General features: G+C 42.1%; 2 protein-coding genes across 3 annotated transcripts in view; both read left to right on the forward strand.

The window, feature by feature from the left end:
- CFAP206 (cilia and flagella associated protein 206) overlaps positions 1-1,113 on the forward strand; it is a 15,464-nt gene extending 14,351 nt beyond the window's left edge. The window contains exon 12 of the mRNA XM_068184005.1: positions 27-1,113. Within this exon, the coding sequence (XP_068040106.1) occupies positions 27-257 (231 nt within the window). The 3' untranslated portion in view covers positions 258-1,113. The remainder of the gene's footprint in view (positions 1-26) is intronic.
- Positions 279-18,359, forward strand: SLC35A1 (solute carrier family 35 member A1). Of its 2 annotated transcripts, none has more exons than XM_068184010.1 (9): positions 279-293; positions 1,843-2,132; positions 5,249-5,426; positions 10,496-10,655; positions 11,005-11,157; positions 12,426-12,492; positions 15,766-15,942; positions 16,344-16,478; positions 17,801-18,359. In XM_068184010.1, the coding sequence occupies exons 2-9, from the start codon at positions 1,934-1,936 to the stop codon at positions 17,863-17,865; spliced, it is 1,134 nt and encodes a 377-aa protein (XP_068040111.1). In that variant the 5' UTR covers positions 279-293; positions 1,843-1,933; the 3' UTR covers positions 17,866-18,359. The 2 variants fall into 2 exon arrangements, with proteins under 2 accessions (XP_068040111.1, XP_068040110.1); XM_068184009.1 differs by lacking the exon at positions 279-293 and adding an exon at positions 1,166-1,303.
- The last annotated feature ends 66 nt before the right edge of the window (positions 18,360-18,425 follow it).

The following is an 18,425-nucleotide window of genomic DNA, read 5'->3' on the forward strand; positions in this document are numbered from 1 at the left end:
TAATCTGATTCTTTTTGTCTCTTTAGGCCAACTTGCGCCGCAAGTTAACTCATGCCATGCAGACTGATCTCAGCCACATGAGAAGAGAGAACTTCACCCAAGTGTACTTGCCAAAAGATGTTGGCACCCAGACTAAGCATGACAACTCAAGCAATGTACCCAAACCCCAAATTTTCTTGAAAGGTCTCCGAGGAGGATCATCTCCCACTACTCATGTGGTCACGGTAGACTTAACAAGACCACTGGATGAAACCTAAGTGAAAATGAGAAACCTGAAGACACATCTTGAATGTGTATATAAAAATCCCCGAATACATCTGAATTTAGATACTAAAGATTTTGCTGTGTCTGTTGATTCCAGGAACAGTTGGTCTATTTCATTTATCTTATCTGTTGGGACTGCTGACTGGCATTAAGTGACAGAAGTGATAAGCCTGAAGCACAGATTTTAAATAGCAATTTAGAATCAAGATGTTCCCAAGGACTTTTACTTCCAACATTTAAATATGTAGCATTCTGGGATTTTACTGAAGTTTGAATGCAACAATTGCTTGTTGAAATACTGTCTTTAAATGAAAAAACTTACCCCAGCAGCGTCACTCAAAGGTCACAGCTCCAGCCTTAGAGCAGAATTGTCAAGAAGGCAAAACCAACAAAATGAAACCAGTCTGGGTCCTTGGGCCTGTCTGTTTGTGCTGGTGTTAACCCAACCCAGTGAGTGTAGACCAAGGCTGGGAGGTTGAGAAGAGGGCATCTCTCTTGGGTGGTTCTGGCACCCTTTTATGTCTCTAGCAATTTCTTGGCTAAACAGTGTACTGGTGAGCACACTGCAAACCATAGGAACATGACTTCAGGGGACCTTTCTTAAAGCTCTGTTTTGCTTATGTTTGAGAAACTAAAGCACAACAGAGAAAAAGTTTTTAGCTTTATGTCATTGTGGCAAAGAAATATATGCCAGGTTTGATCAATGCAACTGCAGATGGTATTTCTGTTTGTGAAAACCTGAATTATTTGAGCTCCAGGATGAAACATCTTCTCAAATGGAAATGGGGTACTGTAAAACAGATTCTTTTGATGACAATAAAGACTTCCTCAAGCTGCTATCTGCACAATGTCCAGATGCACAACTATGCATAGGGCGTGTTAAGGTTTCTAAATCTCTTTTTTTTGTGTGTGCATTGTGATGCAGTGTGGTTTCCTGGCTCGTAGCTAGACAAGCTTGTGACAATGAAGCTCGAAGATTCAAGCTGCTGAGTGATTTTTCTGTGGCATTGTGCGGGATAGCATTCTCTTGTTTTTCAAGGTATCTGGCTTCACTTTTTAAAGTTACACAACAGGGACAAATCACCAAAGCATTATTAAAAAAAGCCCAAAGGAGTGTGAGTGGAGTACTAAGCAAGAACTTTGCTAAACCGTTTTTGACTATGTGATTTTCTCTTTTGGGAAAATAAACTAATCAGTAGCAGCTAGATGTGCTGCTCCTCCATGTTATTAAATTATGAGCGGGCACCAATGATTAGATTTATTAATTAAAAATCAATGCAATTACTAGCTGCATCTCTTTTTTTTTTTTTTTTTTCCAGAGAAAAATACCCTGTTGCTGCTTTATTATTGCTGTGATCTCTCTATATTATCATCATTTGCTTTGAGGCTTTTATTTTACAGTTCTTACCAACAAACTGGTATTTCAAGAATCCAGAAATACATTTTATTTAAAAGGAAACCGATGACCGAAATTTCATTTTATCCTACTTTGTTACTTTCCACTGGCGGAGGTACTGCAGTGCCGTAAAATACTGGGGAATACAATTGTAACCTCCGTCTCGGTTTTTCTCGCGGCAGAAACGTGTCGGTGGCTACGAGCTTGCTCCTGGCGATGAGAAAGACGTGTGTGAGATTCCTGGATGTTTGCTGCCAATGAAACAGTTCCGAAATGCGGCCGGTGGAGCAGGATGCTCTCCAGGATGTCCAGGCGGGACGGAGCTCGACTCGATGGTTCGGCGCGGGCGGCGGGGCGCTCTGGGCGGCCGCGCCGCACTCTATGGTGCGATGGGAGGAGCGGCGGGGCACGGCGGGCGGCCCCGGCCCGGCGGTCCTGGAGCCTTCGGCGAGCACCATGACGCCTGCGAAAGGTAAGGGCGGCGGCGCGGGGCGCCCGGCGGGTCCCGCGGCTCCCGGTGGGAGCACGGCCGGAGAACGAGGACAATTTCCACCCGTTTTCCCAAGAGGAAACGCGACCCGCGCGCAGACTCCCCCTGCCTCCCCCCTGCCAGAAGGAGTGGAACTGTCCTCCCCGCTGGGGCTGTGGCACCGGACGCCACCACAGCGGGAGCGAAGGGGGGGAAGGGGCTACGCGGGGCCGCGGGGTCGCGCTGGGGAGGGGCTCTCCCCGCCTGCCTTCCCGCCCTCCCGCTCTCCTCCCGCCGCCCGGGAGCTTCTCCCCGCGGTGTGGCACCGCTGCGTCCCCGGCGTGTGGGCGGCGGGTACTCCCGGTACGGGGCTTGCCGGGTCCCCGGAACGCCTCCGTCTTTAGGATCAGCCACAGTCGCGTCTTCCCCGCCACCAGTTCCCCTCTGGGAGCGTCTGACCGTGGCGCAGCATCTTTGGGGCTTAGCCCGGGGCGCAGGCGGTCAATGCACACGGACATCCCCTGCTCCCACCCTGGGGGCGCCGCAGGTGTCCCTGGAAACGCCGCCGCACCCAGGTGCATATTGGAGTGTGTTTAGGTTAGACATTAGGAGGAATTTCTTCACAGAAGTGATGATTAGTTGCTGGAATGGACTGCCTAGGAAGGCGGTGGAGTCACCATCCCTGGAGATGTTTAAGGAAAGACTGGATGTGGCACTTCGGGGCACGGTGTAGTTCACTTGGTGGCGTTCGGTCATAGGACAGACTCGATGACACCAGAGGTCTTTCCCAACCTAACTGATTCCCGGATTCTCAGGGATTCTGTGTACAACGAGGCCAGAGCCCGCACGGTCCCGAAGCCAGAACCTCGGGCAAGCCAGGAGGGCTTAAATCCGCCAGGACGGTGCCACCTGCCCCTCTTCCCTCTCCCCCATGGAGGGCCTTGCCCAGGGCTCCCCAGCTCCGGCAGTGGCTTGGCAGCGCCTGGCAGGGTGAGGGGCAGGAGGCTCCCAGCAGTGTGTGCCAGGCGCCCGCCACCCTGGATAACCTGGCTGGCAGCGGGCTGTGCTCCCATGCCAGGCTTGGCCCGGGGCTGCCTTCCAGGAGCCCTGGTGGAGACCTTAGATGAGCTGTGGAGATGTGTGGGAGGCCTGCACTTTTATCCTGAGGCTTTTGGCCTGTCTGGTTCCTTTTTGCCAGAAATCACTTCAACCAGGTGGGATTTACTGGAAAAAAAAAAACAAAAGCTCTTCCTGCTCTTCAGCAGGTGTAAGTTCGGATTTATCAGCAGAAGTTATGTGTGCCCCAGCTGTGCTTTCTTCTGCTCTCCACGCTGCACTGGTACTGATGCAGACATGGGAGCCAGGCTGAAGAAATATCCAGGCTGAAAAAAAACTACAAATACCTTTTTACATAATGCTGGAACTATCTAGTCTAGATACTAGATTTGTTATGTCTTGCTGCCTTTGGTTTACCCAAGTTTCCAAACCATTGCCAAATTGGGGCTTTTTTTTTGTTTTGTTTAAAGAGTAGTTACTAGAGGCAAGCATTAAGTTTAGCTGTAGTTTGGTGGTGCATAGACTTAAAAACTTTGTGTGTCAAATTACAGCATTAATATAATTTCTGTCAGCACTGAAACATAATTTCAAATACATACCAGATGGGGTTATATTTCCTGGTTGTTATGCCCTTGTATTTCCTCTCCACAGTCCAAATTTAATTTAAAAGTGGGTTACAGCTTGTAAGTCTCTTCTAAGCATTGTTAGTCCAAAAACTAATTGGCTCTACCTTTTAAAAGTGGTTACTGACATGAGTAAGATTTTTATCTATAAGGAAGTAGCTCATTTAAATGATTGCAGTGGCAGGAGGTATTAACTGTACCTTGCAGAAATGTTATGCAATTGAAGACATCTCTGGCTTGAAAGAAACATGAACCTAAGCATTGGTCTCACTGGATTTAGCAGCTCATTCCTTTATTAAATGAACAAAGTTATTACAAAACTACTTATCCTGTATCTCGTTTCCTAATCAGCAGAGGAACGCAAACTTACACCAATTAAAACACATTTCTTTAGGTTATGTAGAACATGACAGTGGCCCCAAAGGTGCTGCTGAATGACCAATACCCACCAGGGAGATGCCAAACATAACAATCTACCAGTTTGAAAAAGGATTTTGTAGAAGCCCCACATTTGCTGATGTCTTGTGTTGGGTCTTGCCTTTGGGCAGAGAAATCCCATTTGGAGCTGTGTGCTGTTTTCTTAGCTGGTTCAGATGCAGGCTTAGCCATTCCCTGACCTGGGAATGCACTGGAGTGTGCATTCAGGCCTTAGAGGAGTGCAGATGGATGAAAATCTGCCTTGTTCCAGGAGACCTTGGACAGGCTAACTCCAAAATTTTGCAGGGTAGTAGTTGGTCCAGGTCAAAATTGTTACAAGTATTGCTGCTGTTGTAAGAGTATATCAATGGGGAAGACAGAGGGGATAGCACAAACGATACACCTTGTGTGGTTTAATTTACTGGAAGAGCCTTAACCTTAGGCCTTTCTACAGGGAATTTTTTAAGAAAGCCCTTTGTGTGAAGTCCCATCACCATTCAGAGTAAAATCTTCTTTTTTTACTAACTTAGGTTGAAAATAGGGCTGATGGAAATGCTGCCTTTTTATTAAGATTTGCTAGATTTCTTTGTTTATACTGAACTTCTCCTCTCTTTTTGCTTTTGCTAGTCCGCCAACACTCTTTGTGTCAGAGTTCAGTATATTACATGAAGAGGATCAGCTGCCATTTCAGAGCAAGCACCTACTGTCAGCTAAAGAGCAGGAAAGCACAGAAAGACTTTTTGATTGTTATTAGATAAATATTAATGTATGATTACTTTTTTCTAGAATGAAGGATGATTACAAGGGCAAGAGAGCATCTCATTTTCAAACATATGGAGTTTCTGTACAAGCTTCTTTGAGAAGGCTGTAAAATTTAACCAAATTTTTTTATGGAAAGTGTTTCCTAACATTGTAATTATTGTCTGCTGACACAGTGGTGTTTGATGCATCCCTCCAGCTGGAGAACACACTGAGTTCTTAAATTAAAATGGGGGTCACACTGAGTCCTCTGTTTTGTTTCAGAAAATGTCAGCTTACTGTTCAAGCTGTACTGCCTCACGGTGATGACCCTGGTTGCTGCCACGTACACAGTGGCGCTGCGGTACACCAGGACAGTGGAGACAGAGCTCTACTTTTCAACGACAGCTGTGTGTGTCACTGAAGTTATCAAGTTGTTCCTGAGCGTGGGCATCCTGGCTAAGTAAGTGTGGGAGTGCTGATCATTGTTTTGAAAACCAGTCCTTGCTTCTAACCTCAGATTCTCGGGTCCTGAAGTGCAGGTATGTTTGAGAATGTGGCTGGATAATGGTGCTGTGGAAGGGTAATTTTAGAGCAGGTTAGAGCTTGTGCGTCCTCATCAACTGAAACTGCTTTGTATACAGCACAATATTCAGGTGTATCCTTTCTACATATTTTCTATTTTTGTATACTTTGGGATCAGTTCACAGTGTCAGCGTGGATTATCCATGATGTTTTAGTCTTTAAGATGTTGGTGTAGATGAAAGTTGGACTTTCTTCATCTGCTGCGAGCCATCATCTGCTGAGTTACATAAAATTCTAATGTTCTACGAATAAATTTTCCCAAACAATGTAACAGACAGACATTTTGCTGTCTCTAATAATCCACAAACCGATGCTGAAAGACTGTGATCAAAAAATTTTAGCTTCTGTAATCCCAGACTGCTGCTAAGAACTAGAACTTTAGTCCATGCATGAGCATCTCAAGTAGGGAGGTTATCAGTCTGCGGCCTTTTCTCTCAGCTTCTCTGTGCTACATCCTTCCTGGGAAGAATCTTTATATTCTGGACTTTTCCAAAGCCCAGTTCTTGCTGCTGTGGTAGAATTTGTACTTTTAAGGTCTCTGTCTCTCTTTGTGGCTTGTGGTACATCAGAAGGCTGGCTGTTATGTGCTAGAGGATCATGGAGTCACATGATATACTTCAGATTTTCATCAACTCTTTTCCTCTTAACACACAAATGGCATTTTACTTGCTTTAGAAGGGAGGCAATATTTGAATTTGCTAAGGCAACTGTGACAAACTGCCTTTTTTTTAAACTTTCATTAAATGGAATGTGTTAGAGAAGGGAGATGAGACCAGTGGGGAATTTCTGTTTTTCTTTACATGCACCCTGGACTTCTCTGTCAGCACAAAATGCTGGTAGAAATGACTCTGCTGACACATGGTTCTGCTGTGGTTCTCACTGTTGTAACCAATGAGGATCCCACTGGCTCTCTGGAGGCTGTAGCAGCCCATGCTTCCCAATAGTGAGGGTAGAGGGCTGCCTCTGGATAGCCTCACCTATGTGTGTAATTTGTCAAATCTTGTGCACCTGAGACCCAGGCTGTTTATAGTACACCTAGTGCAGCAGGGTAAGCAATCCCTTCTGTTAAAGGTCTGTAATATTTTGTTCATTAAATGTATGAATGGTCTTTTTACTTGAAATAATTAAAAACTAAATTACTTTTAACTCAGAAAGAAGTCTTAGCATGTTGATGTTTTTAGAACAGTCCTGCACAGCAGAAAGTCTCTGTAGCCCATTGTCTTCCCTTTGTCAGCAGAGGATGTGTAGAATTGAAGTGTAGCCAAGGGGTAAAGTGTGGGCTGAACTTTCCTTAGCTGGTGGCAGAAACTTACGGATCCTGTTGTCTTGTGTTGACAAATAGGATTAATAATCTTTCCTCCTTCCTCTTGCTTTTTGTAACTCTACAGATCTGTGTTTTCATCACTAATTTATTTTCTAAGCCAGAAGCCCTAGTTTAATTTTTCTGGGATCATCATAGTACCCATCCTTAGAGCATTTCCAGTATTGATATATCCCTTTTGAAACAGGATCCAGAGCTGCATGGGGTAAAGGTGTTTTCTCTCTTGGCCTCAGTTCCTTTCCTAAGGATTTTGCTCATTTCTCTGAGGCTGCTCTGAGGCAGCTTTTTCATGAAGTTGATGCCATGCTTGAGCTTGTGCCATCCAAGAACTACTTGCACCTTTTTGCCAGGTGCCCAAAACTAGATGAGAGAGGGTTGCTGTATATAGGGGTGGCCATTTCCTATGGTTCTTTCTCATTTATTGACACCTGAGCCTTATTTACCAGTTAAAATGGGAAGAATCAGATTCACTAAGCTGTTTGGAGGTTATAATGGCTATTCTGATTTGGTCAGATGGTGGGGTTTTTCTCTCCATAGCTGAGGAAGAGTTGGACACCAGCAGACACCATTCATCAGGCCATGCTTACCTGTCCTTGGTAGTGTGTCTGGCATGCAGGTGGGTCCAAAATTTGCCAATTTTCTAGTAACCTCTCCTTTCAGATCACTTATGAATATGCTGCACAGCATCAATTCCAGCACAGCTTCTTTCTGTGTCTCCTTTACAGCTTCCTTCAGTTTTAAATCCTAACCAATTTGTCTCACCCAAGGTAAGGTGCCTTTGTAGCTCAGTAACCAGTCCTGTTTTTTTTTACTGTACAGCAGTATATATTTGTGTGGGTACCTTTTCTTTTTGAAAGAGATAGCATTGGTAACTGCAATATACAGGATACTAGAGTATAACTCTCCCACTGTTCAGCTGCCAAATTTGTTTTCTTACACATTATTACATGATGCCTTCATTGTTTACTCTTAAGGGGTCTCCTGGAGGGCATATTGAATGAATGAATTGTCTTTCAAAAGAGAAGCTTATGATAGTTTAAGCTGTGCTAATTGTTAACTGAAATACTCCACTTCTAATGCTTATTTAAAGTCCTGTTCACCATCTGGTAATAGCATTTGCTACATTCTTAGCTGGTAGATAACTACTTAGTAATGGATGAAGGAAAGCAGAGCTGTTTTGCAAACTCTAGTTTTAACTTCAGCTTTTCTAACAAATGCGTTTTTCTGTTGCACAACTGATAGCTATTAGTATCTCTCACCTCTTCATACCTAGAAATTAGCTTTGTCAATGGGATAATGAATTTATGAAAGGGGAAATGGCTTTAAAGTGAAAGAAAATAGGGTTAGGTTAGATATTAGGAATAAATTCTTCAGTGTGAGGGTGGTGAATCTCTGGAACAGGCTGCCCTGAGATGTGGTGGATGCCCCGTCCCTGGAAGTGTTCAAGACCAGGCTGGATGGGGCTTGGAGCAAACTGGTCTAGTGGAAGTTGTCCCTGCCCATGGCAGGACATTGAAACAAGATGGTCTTAGGGTCTCTTCCAACCTAAACCATTCTACAAAGAAAATTGGTTATGTTTTAAAATTCAAACCTAGATCAGCATCAAGAAAGCTGAACTCAAGCTAGATAATTTTTTATTTTCCAATTTGATCTTGCAGCGGACTTCTTTGGGCACCTAGTTTTGCATTATCAGCTGTACATGGAGGTTTGCTTTAAGTTATTTTTTGGCCATGTACTGTATTCAACTTACAATTAGAGATTCTTGGTATGTGCATGCTTCAGAAAGCACATCCACTGCACAGATGAACTATTAGATAGTTTATCTTCTTGTTCTCAAAATCTAAGGGGAAGATGGTGATTATTAGACACGTGTTATTCTTCATTGCTGAAATTTTGTTCTTGAAGTCAAAGTAGGCAGAAGTTATTATTGCTGCTGTGACTTTAAAAATGTGATCAGCAAATTCACTGAGCATGGTCTGGAACAGAAGCAGTTTAAATATTATTTTAAATAAGATTTTTAAATTATTTTAAATATTATTGACAGCCCACCTTAGTATCAATGAATAGAAGAAGTCATTACTGTGTGGTATTTTTTTAACTTCTTATTTTCATAGAGTAGAGCTGTGTCTCTGCTAAATAAATTTTATTTTCAGTTAGACATTTGAGATAGAAGCACTTTAGTCCAGCTGTACTTGAGTATTACCCAATTTTCTTGTACATCTTATCCTAGACAATGTAATAAACACATTCAGAATTGGAACAAACCAAAAATTTGCCCATAATATCAATGACTCCTAACATTTTATACAGTTCTGTATCTAGTGCAGTTAACCATGGTGAGCTGTAGCATGAACTCTTCCCCTTTCTTGTATTGCAGACTTCGCTTTAAGTGCTATTTGTCCATGGATTTTCTTGTCACGGTTGTTCCCTGTGGCCAGACATGTCTGGTTTTTTGTGTGTGCTTTCTGTTACGGAAAAATACAAAAAGAATCCCTTGCAGCTGCCTCTATAACAGCTGCTCTCCCTACAGGGGAAAATAAAACAAGAAAAGAAAGTATATGCTTGGTGCAAGTAGGGAGGAAGGCAAGGAAGGAGAGAAATTTAGATGGAAGGATCATGACAGGGTAAAGTCTATAATCTTCAGAGAGGAAAAGCTGAACAACTGGAATACAGAGTCAGTGGTTTATCAGGAAAGGAAAATATGCTGAAACAAGGTAGTTAAAGCTATTTATTCATACAAATGTGTAATAGAACCACAAGGAGAGTTAAATTGAAGAGCAGTACAGTTTACAAGTTGAAAGGCCTGTGGGAGGGGGCAGGAATGATTTTGGATGTTGGTATTTGTCAGTGCTAAGCGAAAGAAGATTGGAAAGGGGGGCCGTGGGAGAACTGGGAAGAGGACTGGCACAGCAGCAACAAGTAAGCAGCAAATGTCAGATTGATGTACAAGTGATAAGGGAGAACCAGTAACACGGAGGGCAGCTGTGAAAAGCTGAGTAGCAAACTGCAAAAGCAGCCAGCAGCAACACATTCTTCCCCATTGCCTGCTCTGTCACACACTGTAATTACTTGGAGAGGTGTGAAATGCAAAGACAGGGACAAGAGACAGGGAGCCCCTACATACCCGCCAGACCTCTTCATGTGTGTGCTGGTGCTGGTCCAGCATCTCCCACAGCACAAGTGAGAATGGGAACCCATGGCTGACTGAGGAATGAGAGGTTTTTCTAGGTAAGTAGTGTGCAAGGGTACAATCCGTTTTTGACTGTACTATGAGGCCTAGTTTAAATTTTCCCATGGAAAATCATGGGCATTTGACATCACATACAAACATTAATACCCAGTAAAAAAGGGAAGATGTGAACAAGAGCCTTCTGTTCCACTGCCTATATTGATACACTGCTGCACCTTAATGCATCTAACTTCCTGATTCCAGAATGTCTCTCTCGCCTTGTTGAAAACCTCACTTGTTTTTTGTCAGTTAACCTTTTTTTTCTTTAATGAGCAGAAAGTACAACTGATTGTGGAAGACAAATTTTCAGCCCTCTCAAGGGACTCATTGATTTGATTTCTGTTTTAAAATACTAGTTTAGGAATGCCCTCCCTTATACAAATATTTTATTTTGCAGAGAAACTGGAAGTCTGACAAAGCTAATAACATCTTTAAAAGAAAATGTATTTGGAAGTGCTAAAGAATTGCTAAAATTAAGTGTTCCATCTGTGGTGTACGCTCTCCAAAACAATATGGCGTTCATGGCTCTTAGCAACTTGGATGCTGCAGTCTACCAGGTAATATAGGTTTCTGTCAGTAACAGACCTGGAAATATATTTCTCTTTCCTGGTTCATTCGGCACATGTTTCAGGCACACAGCGCTCTATTCAGCCTCAGTGTTAAAAGCGAAACTGTGCTTTGTTCTGTTCAGAGCATACACTCTGCTGCAGAGCTCTGGCTTTCTGAGCCAAGCCACTCACTGCTAGAGTTCCTTCAAATTCATGTTGTTGTAATTGGAGATGGATATGTAGGAAATCAATGAATATAAAAACCTGTCATTCTGTAGTTGAATTTTCTATTTTATTTTCTTCTTTTGGAGGAGTTTATAAAACCATGTCCTCTGCACTACATTCCCATCTTTTTTAGGTGACTTACCAGTTGAAGATCCCTTGTACAGCTTTATGTACAGTCCTGATGCTGAACCGTACCCTTAGTAAGTTGCAGTGGTTCTCGGTCTTCATGCTGTGTGGTGGCGTTACCCTTGTTCAGTGGGAGCCTGCTCAGGCTACAAAAGTACAGGTAAGAGTTAAAATTTTCCCTCTGCAGATAAAGAATAAATGATCCTTGATCCTTGGCTTTCGCCTTTGTTGTGTACCAGCTCAGGCAGGCTTGTGCTATGGCTCTGGTCTCACTTGTTGGAAATGCAATGGATTGCTACAATTAGTATAAATTACCACAGCCATCATAATCTAATGCACCATCCTAGGAGTGTCTAAGTAATAGATTGTTTCCAGCAGTTGGCCTTGGTAACATTGTAATTGTTGGAACAGAGAACCTGGAATCAAAGCTCTGCGAAGAATTAGGAGCAAAAATCCAGTGTAATGTGGGTATGTCATTTAAACACACCCTTCAGAGGCACTGACCTAATACCGTTGTAGGGAGAAACAAGTGTCTTCTGTTCCTTAGGTCATAGCTGCTGCTCAGCTGCGTTAGTGGGAAAGGTAGGTCATGCCTCTGGGAGCACTGGCCACAGCCATGTAGACAGTACCTCTGAGCACTGTGGGAGTACCCACAGAAAGTGAAACACCACACAGCTACACTGAGCTGATGTGAGGGACAGCCCTAGATCAGCAAGCTGGTACTGCACTGAAATGCTAATAATTTTGCTCTGGTAAATGAAGTAGCTCTGTGCTCTGGTTTTGACTGGGATAGAATTACATTTCTTCCTAGTAGCTGGTTCAGTGCTGTGTTTTGGATTTAGTATGAGAACAATGTTAGTAATACTGGTGGTTTTTTGTGGCTCAGTAGTGCTTAACCTTGAGTCCAGGTCTTTTCAGTATCTCCTGCTGTGCCAGTGAGGAGGGGCACAAGAATCCAGGGAGGAACATGGGCAGGACAGCTGACCTGAACTGGCCAAAGTGATGTGCTGTACCATAGAATGTTGCACCCACTATGGAAAATCAGGGGATTTGGCCAGGAGGGGGGCTGATTACTGCTGCAGGATGGACTGGGCATCTGTCAGCAGGTGGTGATCAGTTACTTTGTGCATCACTTCGTTTTCTTGGGTTTTATATCTACCTCTCCTTTTGTTAATAGTAGAATTATTAGTAATAGTAGAATTATTAGTAATTTTTATTTTGATTTAGTTATTAAACTCTGCTTTTATCAATCCACAAAGTTTACCTTTTGTTTTCAATTCTGCTCCCCACTGTGGAGCTTGCGGGGAATGAGTGAGGAGCCGGGAGGTGCTTAGTTGCTGACTGAATTTAAACCACAGCACTCTGGAATTGATTATTGTGAATGACTAAATTGTTGTATCCTCTTTGAAATAATGGTTGATGTTGCAGGTGGAGCAGAATCCATGGCTAGGGTTTGGAGCGATTGCTGTGGCAGTGTTTTGTTCAGGATTTGCAGGTACAGTATTATTTCTGTATGTGGGCTGTATCTAAAGGACTGGAGAAGTCATAGTGCTTAAAACTGAACATTCTACATTTGTTAACGGCCTTCCTCTAATAGTTTATTCCCTCTGCCCATAATTGTCTTATACTTTTGGTAATTATGGCAGATTCATAACATGATTATTCCCATTGTCAAGCAAATGATAGGAGCATGTACCATTGGTTTTACACGATGCAGCATAGAGGGCTGGTTTGCAATTGGAAGTGTCTTTCAAATGCTGTGAATAAGACTGTAGGGAGCAGCATAATGACTCACTCTGTACATTTAATTAATGTACATCAATTTTATAAAGTTTACTTTGCAGTGAATAGCTCCCCTTTGGTGATCACTTGAAATACTTGCATTTTTTTTACAAGGGGAACTGAGCTCCTCGCTCAGTTCTTGTACCAGCTCAGCCTTGAAATACACATTGCCATAGTTCTGTAGGTGGAAAATCTAACTGGGATGTAAAGGGAGCATGAGGAAGGCAGAGAGTTAGAGTAGTAGCAGGAAGCCTGGATAAACTCAGTGAAGGATTTTTGGTTTTATTTATTTTTGCTTTGTTCTACAACCAGTGTCTCCCCTCAGCGTAGTTTTTTCTCTGGCTTCTGGAGAAGGACACCAAAACTTTGGGACAAGTGAACTGGTGTTCAGAAATAAAGAAATGCAAATTACTTGTTAATTTGAAATTTGGCTCACAGGGGCATATTCCCCTGACTGTAAACTGGATTCTTCCCCACTCCTCTGTAAAAAACAAGGTACTATCACCCACCTCTAGTACTGGAAAATCTTGCAAGAATGATCTTGTGCTGTGTGTAGATGCTCATTACTTGTGGAAAAACATCCTGGTGGGTAGAGGAGGAGAGTGTAATTCTTATTTGGTGTCATTTCAGTAAAATAGGCACTTTGAAGCAGAAATACTAGATAAAACTGTGCAGAGCTCAGTCAGCTTTTCCTGGAAGGTTATGAATTTCCTCATTTAAATAGATGCTCCAAAGCTGCAAGACAAAATACAGCCTTCAGAGTCTCCTAAAACTCCTTCTTTCCCTGATAATGTGGGTCAACAGCTGTGCTTCCAAAGGTCTGCAAATTCAGAGCAGTGTGAGACACTTAGGGCTTTCTTCTCCTGCAAAAGGATTGCAGCTTGGGTTTCCTTGCTGACAGCTGAAGCTCTGGGGCAGCTGGGAGGGACTGTGTGTTTCATCCACAGAGCTCCTTGTGCCCTTGGGGCTTTACATGTTGAAAACATAAATTCTATTCAAATTCTCTTCCTGTTCTTCCTTCCCACGCTCACATGAAGCAGTTATTTTGCCTTTAGACCTCCAGTTTCTGAACTAACCATGTTTTACGGAGAGTTTTGTTAGTCCAGCAAAATGAAAAAAAGGTTGCATATGTTTGTCAGTTAGAGAAGGAAAAGAAGTTTTTTCTTCAAATTGCTGATAATGTGATAATTTCCAAGTATCTGGGGCCCCAACAAGGCTTGTAAAAGTATTGGTGGGATAATTTAGTGGCAGATCCTTTGTGACTTAAAACAGTTTTGAGGAGTAGATTTTCCCTAATCAGCCCCCATTCTTTCCTTCTTCTTGCCTAGTGGATTTGTGAATTGTATATTCACAAATCTAGAAGCATAGTTTTATTGATTTGCCTACCATTTTCTCAGTTTATAACATTTACAAGTATGGTTCATATTCAAGCCACATTTTTGATATGTTGATTACACCTTGTTGTGCTCATTGGGTTTTCTTGGCAGAAATCTCAAGGTAATTTTTCTGGGTTATTTTAAAGGCTGCAATCACTAACAATACTAGTTTGTTGCTGTTTACACTTCAAAAATTTATATTCTTATGAGATAATATAATATTTCCTTGGTTTTATAATTATTTGAACCCCTGAAATATAAATCTGCCTTCTCATTTATTCACTATAAGTACTCACTGTATTCTATTAAATTATAAATTGCATTTTTAATTAATTAAATAGTAGAAAGACCTTCCTTTAAGCTAGTTTGGGGAATTTTTTTGGGGGGGAAGGGGTGTGTGCCTAGGGCTTCTAACACACGGGTCTTTGTGTCAACTTTGTTGGTTCCATATTATTTTCTCATATTGTATGAAGGATGGTGTGTGATATTAATCACCAATAAACTTCTAGTCAATAGGGCTCTCACCAGTAGGTCATGGAAGTGGCTGGTAAGAGTCCTGCAAACTGCTCTCTTTGTTTTGAAATGTGGAGGAAATTCCAGAGCTTGGCAAAGTCCCGATTGAGTGAGCAATGGTTAAAAAGGCAGGTGGTGAGGGCCTTGCCAAATGTCTCCCTCCCAAAGTAGAATAATGAAGAAGTATTTGGGGAGTTTGAGTAATGCAAAGCATAAAATTAATGCTCTTCAATGTGGTATCGAGAGCTAGAGCTTTAGATTAAAATGAATTCCACTTCCTCAAAACCAACCTCTATTTTCAATTAGCAGAAGGCCTCGGTTTTCATTTGCTCTTGTAATCCCCTGAAGCTGTAGTTTCAGAAGGAGCTGCTCTGCCAAGTGCTCTGCCAGCACAAAGCTCCTGAGGAGTTTTCAGTTTTAGTACTGAGGTAATATAGATCCTCCCTTCCTCCCTTACCCTCTGGGAAAAATCGGACTAAAATAAATCTAAAACTAAAATCAACATAAAATTATTTTCATGGAGGCTGTGGATTGAAAAAGGGTAGAGATAAGAAAGGGTAAGGATAAACAGGATTGAGGGAGACCTTCCCGTTGAGTCAAAGCAGATACCCTTGCTAAACTTAGCCCCTGACTTGACCAATGGTTTAGGCCTGAAGGTTTTAACTGTACTTAAATGTAACAGCCTAATTGAAACAATTTAACAAAAGAGTCTATGAGACAACAGTAACTCCTTATAGGGCTAAGTTAGTTACAAATCGGAAGTACTTGAGAATGTAAGAGAGGAACATTCATAGTCCCTTTGCTGTAGCATATTCATACTCACACAGATGTAAAGGAGTTGTGGAAAATGTCCCTTGAGTTCAGTGAAGTACTCCCATGGGATACCTTTTCATCTTCTCAGCGGGACAAGGGTTGAGCCTTGAGGAGTGAGGCACCAACCCTGGATCCATCATTGGTGTTCAGCAGTGGTCTTCCACAGACAGTGAACTTGAGAGTTTGCTGGTTCTAAGAGGTTGTCTGGTTTTAAAATGCAATAACCATCAATCATTCTTCTCACCGAAATATTTTTGGGTTTTTGTTTTTCGTGTTTTTTTCAGGAGTTTATTTTGAAAAGGTGTTAAAGAGTTCAGATACTTCCTTGTGGGTGAGGAACATTCAGCTGTATTTATCTGGGATTGTGGTGAATTTATTTGTTGTGTACATGTCAGATGGAGCCAAAATTCTTGAGAAAGGGTTTTTCTATGGCTACACATACTACGTCTGGTTTGTTGTCCGTAAGTATCTTGTGGCTTTTGTCTTTTGACATTGTTTTTCTTCTTTAACAATGATACAACTGATTGCAGGAAGCTACAAATTCAGTCTGACACACTCTCAACTGTGTTTTGAAGGATTTTATTTAAAAGTATCATTTTCTTGGAAGCTATTCATTTAATCAGTTTAAAATAGTGCTGAAACAGCAGCCTAAATAATTGACTTGCAAGTAGATCATCTTTAAATGAGTTAGAACTTATTTACTGGATGCCACGCAGACATCCCATTCCACTGAACGATCTGTTTAATCATTAATTAGGACAATGTAGCCCAAAGTAGGAGCACACTAGTGGAGTAAAATGCATCATTTCAAGAGTAACCTACTGCACCTGTACTTATGGTAACACCTTAATCTTCTTCCCAGTTCTGGCCAGCGTGGGTGGCCTCTACACCTCCGTGGTTGTTAAATACACAGATAACATCATGAAAGGCTTTTCTGCAGCAGCAGCCATTGTTCTCTCTACTGTGGCATCAGTCATCCTCTTTGGCCTCCAGATAAGTAAGTGCCTTTTTGCCTTTCATTTGATGGGTGTGCATGTTCCCTGACTGCCCAGCCTGCTGCACACAGCTCATACCAAGGCCATCGTTTATGCCCCCTCTCAGTTTTTCTGGTTTTAGCTTCACGTCTTCTCCAGGACTCCTGTGCACTAATGCATCATCGGTCCCTTTCTGTTGTGGTGCACAAAGGTGCCTGATGACTGTGCTTTCAAAGGCATCGGTGCTTTGTTCTTTCAGAGGCATCTACAACTTCAAACTGAAAGAACATTTCTGGTTTAAACAGCTTTATGTTTATGCATCACTTTCTGATGCAGTTTAGTGAGTGATACAGCTGTTAACCTGGGACAGGTGTTGATGGGTTATTATTTCTTGTTGGGTTTAGTACAACCAGTGCCAAATTAATTCCTCAGCTATTTCTTCAAGGGCTTTACACAGCCCCGATGAGCTATGCCCACTACTGCATTACCTTTTTGCTTTCCCCATCTGCTGTGGACACCCCCATGTGAGAAAGTCAAAGAGCAGCTGGGGCTGTGACTGACTGATGTGGTGAATGTCTTTGAGAGGAAACAGTAGATGGCTCTGGGCTGTTCTGCAGCTACACAAAGGATTTTATCCCCAGTCAAATCTGTGTCTGATACTGCGCCCAGCACTCCTGTTCAGTCCTTCACTGTTTAGTGGGTGGTTTCCTACCTTAATCCAAAAATGGTGTGGGAAAATGGGGGGAAAATTAGCTTTTTTATGTAATACTAGTGAGACAAAAGTTACGGAAAGTTCACATAAGGAGAACATAATCAGTGTTTGGCTACAAAAGAGCACCATAAAGCAAGGGATGAAAAAACTTTAAAAACTTACTTGGGCAGTGTTTTCTTGACAGTTGACACAAATCAAACCTGAACTAATGAGCTTTCTGTGAAAGCTTCATTAATAGAGTTTCTAAACAACACTGTTTAGACATGGAAAGGCAAAAAAGGTGTTATCACAGGCTACTTTATCACATCCACTGGCTTTCTGTGATTAAGTTGATTGTAATGTAAACCTGTACAAATGGCACCTGGGGCTGCAGGAGATACTTCAGTCCTTCTTTTACAACAACCACCACGACATTCTTGCTGATGAGACCAACTGGAACTGTGTGGGGATTGTAAACACTCAAGACATCCCAGTGACAGAGGATGAAGCTAAATGCTGTGACTTCTCAATAGGCTGCTGTCTTTTTTAGTTTTGGGTAACTTCAATACTATCATTCAGATATCATCATTTACATGGCTTGCTGAAGGTTTCTTATATGAATGTATTTATTTAAACTATTTTGTCTCCTTTCAGCTGTTACCTTCTCCCTGGGTGCTCTCCTGGTGTGTATTTCTATTTACCTCTATGGATTACCTTGACAAGACACTGCAAAAATCTAGCCCTCAGAGACTAAGAGCTCAAAAGAGACACTTGCTACTGTGTGATGTCCATAAAAATGGACAGATGGACAAGAGAAAAAATAGAATTTTAAAAAAACTGCTTTTTTTTTTAAATTAGCCTTAAGCTAGTCATGAAATGGTTTAAGTGGGATAGACTAAAAGCAGAAGTTAGTTCTGCTTTACATGTGGAGTTTCCAGTGGCTGACACTGAGGCTACACTGCAGCTGAGGAGCTGGCTGGGTATTTTATGGAAGGTATTCTTCATTCACATCAACAATGAAGAGTCTCATTTACAAGGAAAACCCAATGAAGGAACTGATCACTCAATTGTATATAATGTATATAACAGAGGGAAATTGGTTCTTTGTGTATTTGATAAACTGTCTTTTGCTCTTTGAGGGCATGAATGCCTGAAAAGCTTCATAAAAAAAACTATTAAAAAAAGCAACTACGGCCACCATTTTCTCTTAAAATACTTGGCAATTGCAGTTTGATTAATGACAGGACAAGTTTCTCTTCCAGGCAATAAGCACGAGATG

This window comes from Anomalospiza imberbis, chromosome 3 (genome assembly GCF_031753505.1).
Source record: "Anomalospiza imberbis isolate Cuckoo-Finch-1a 21T00152 chromosome 3, ASM3175350v1, whole genome shotgun sequence".
Classification (NCBI taxonomy): domain Eukaryota; kingdom Metazoa; phylum Chordata; class Aves; order Passeriformes; family Viduidae; genus Anomalospiza; species Anomalospiza imberbis.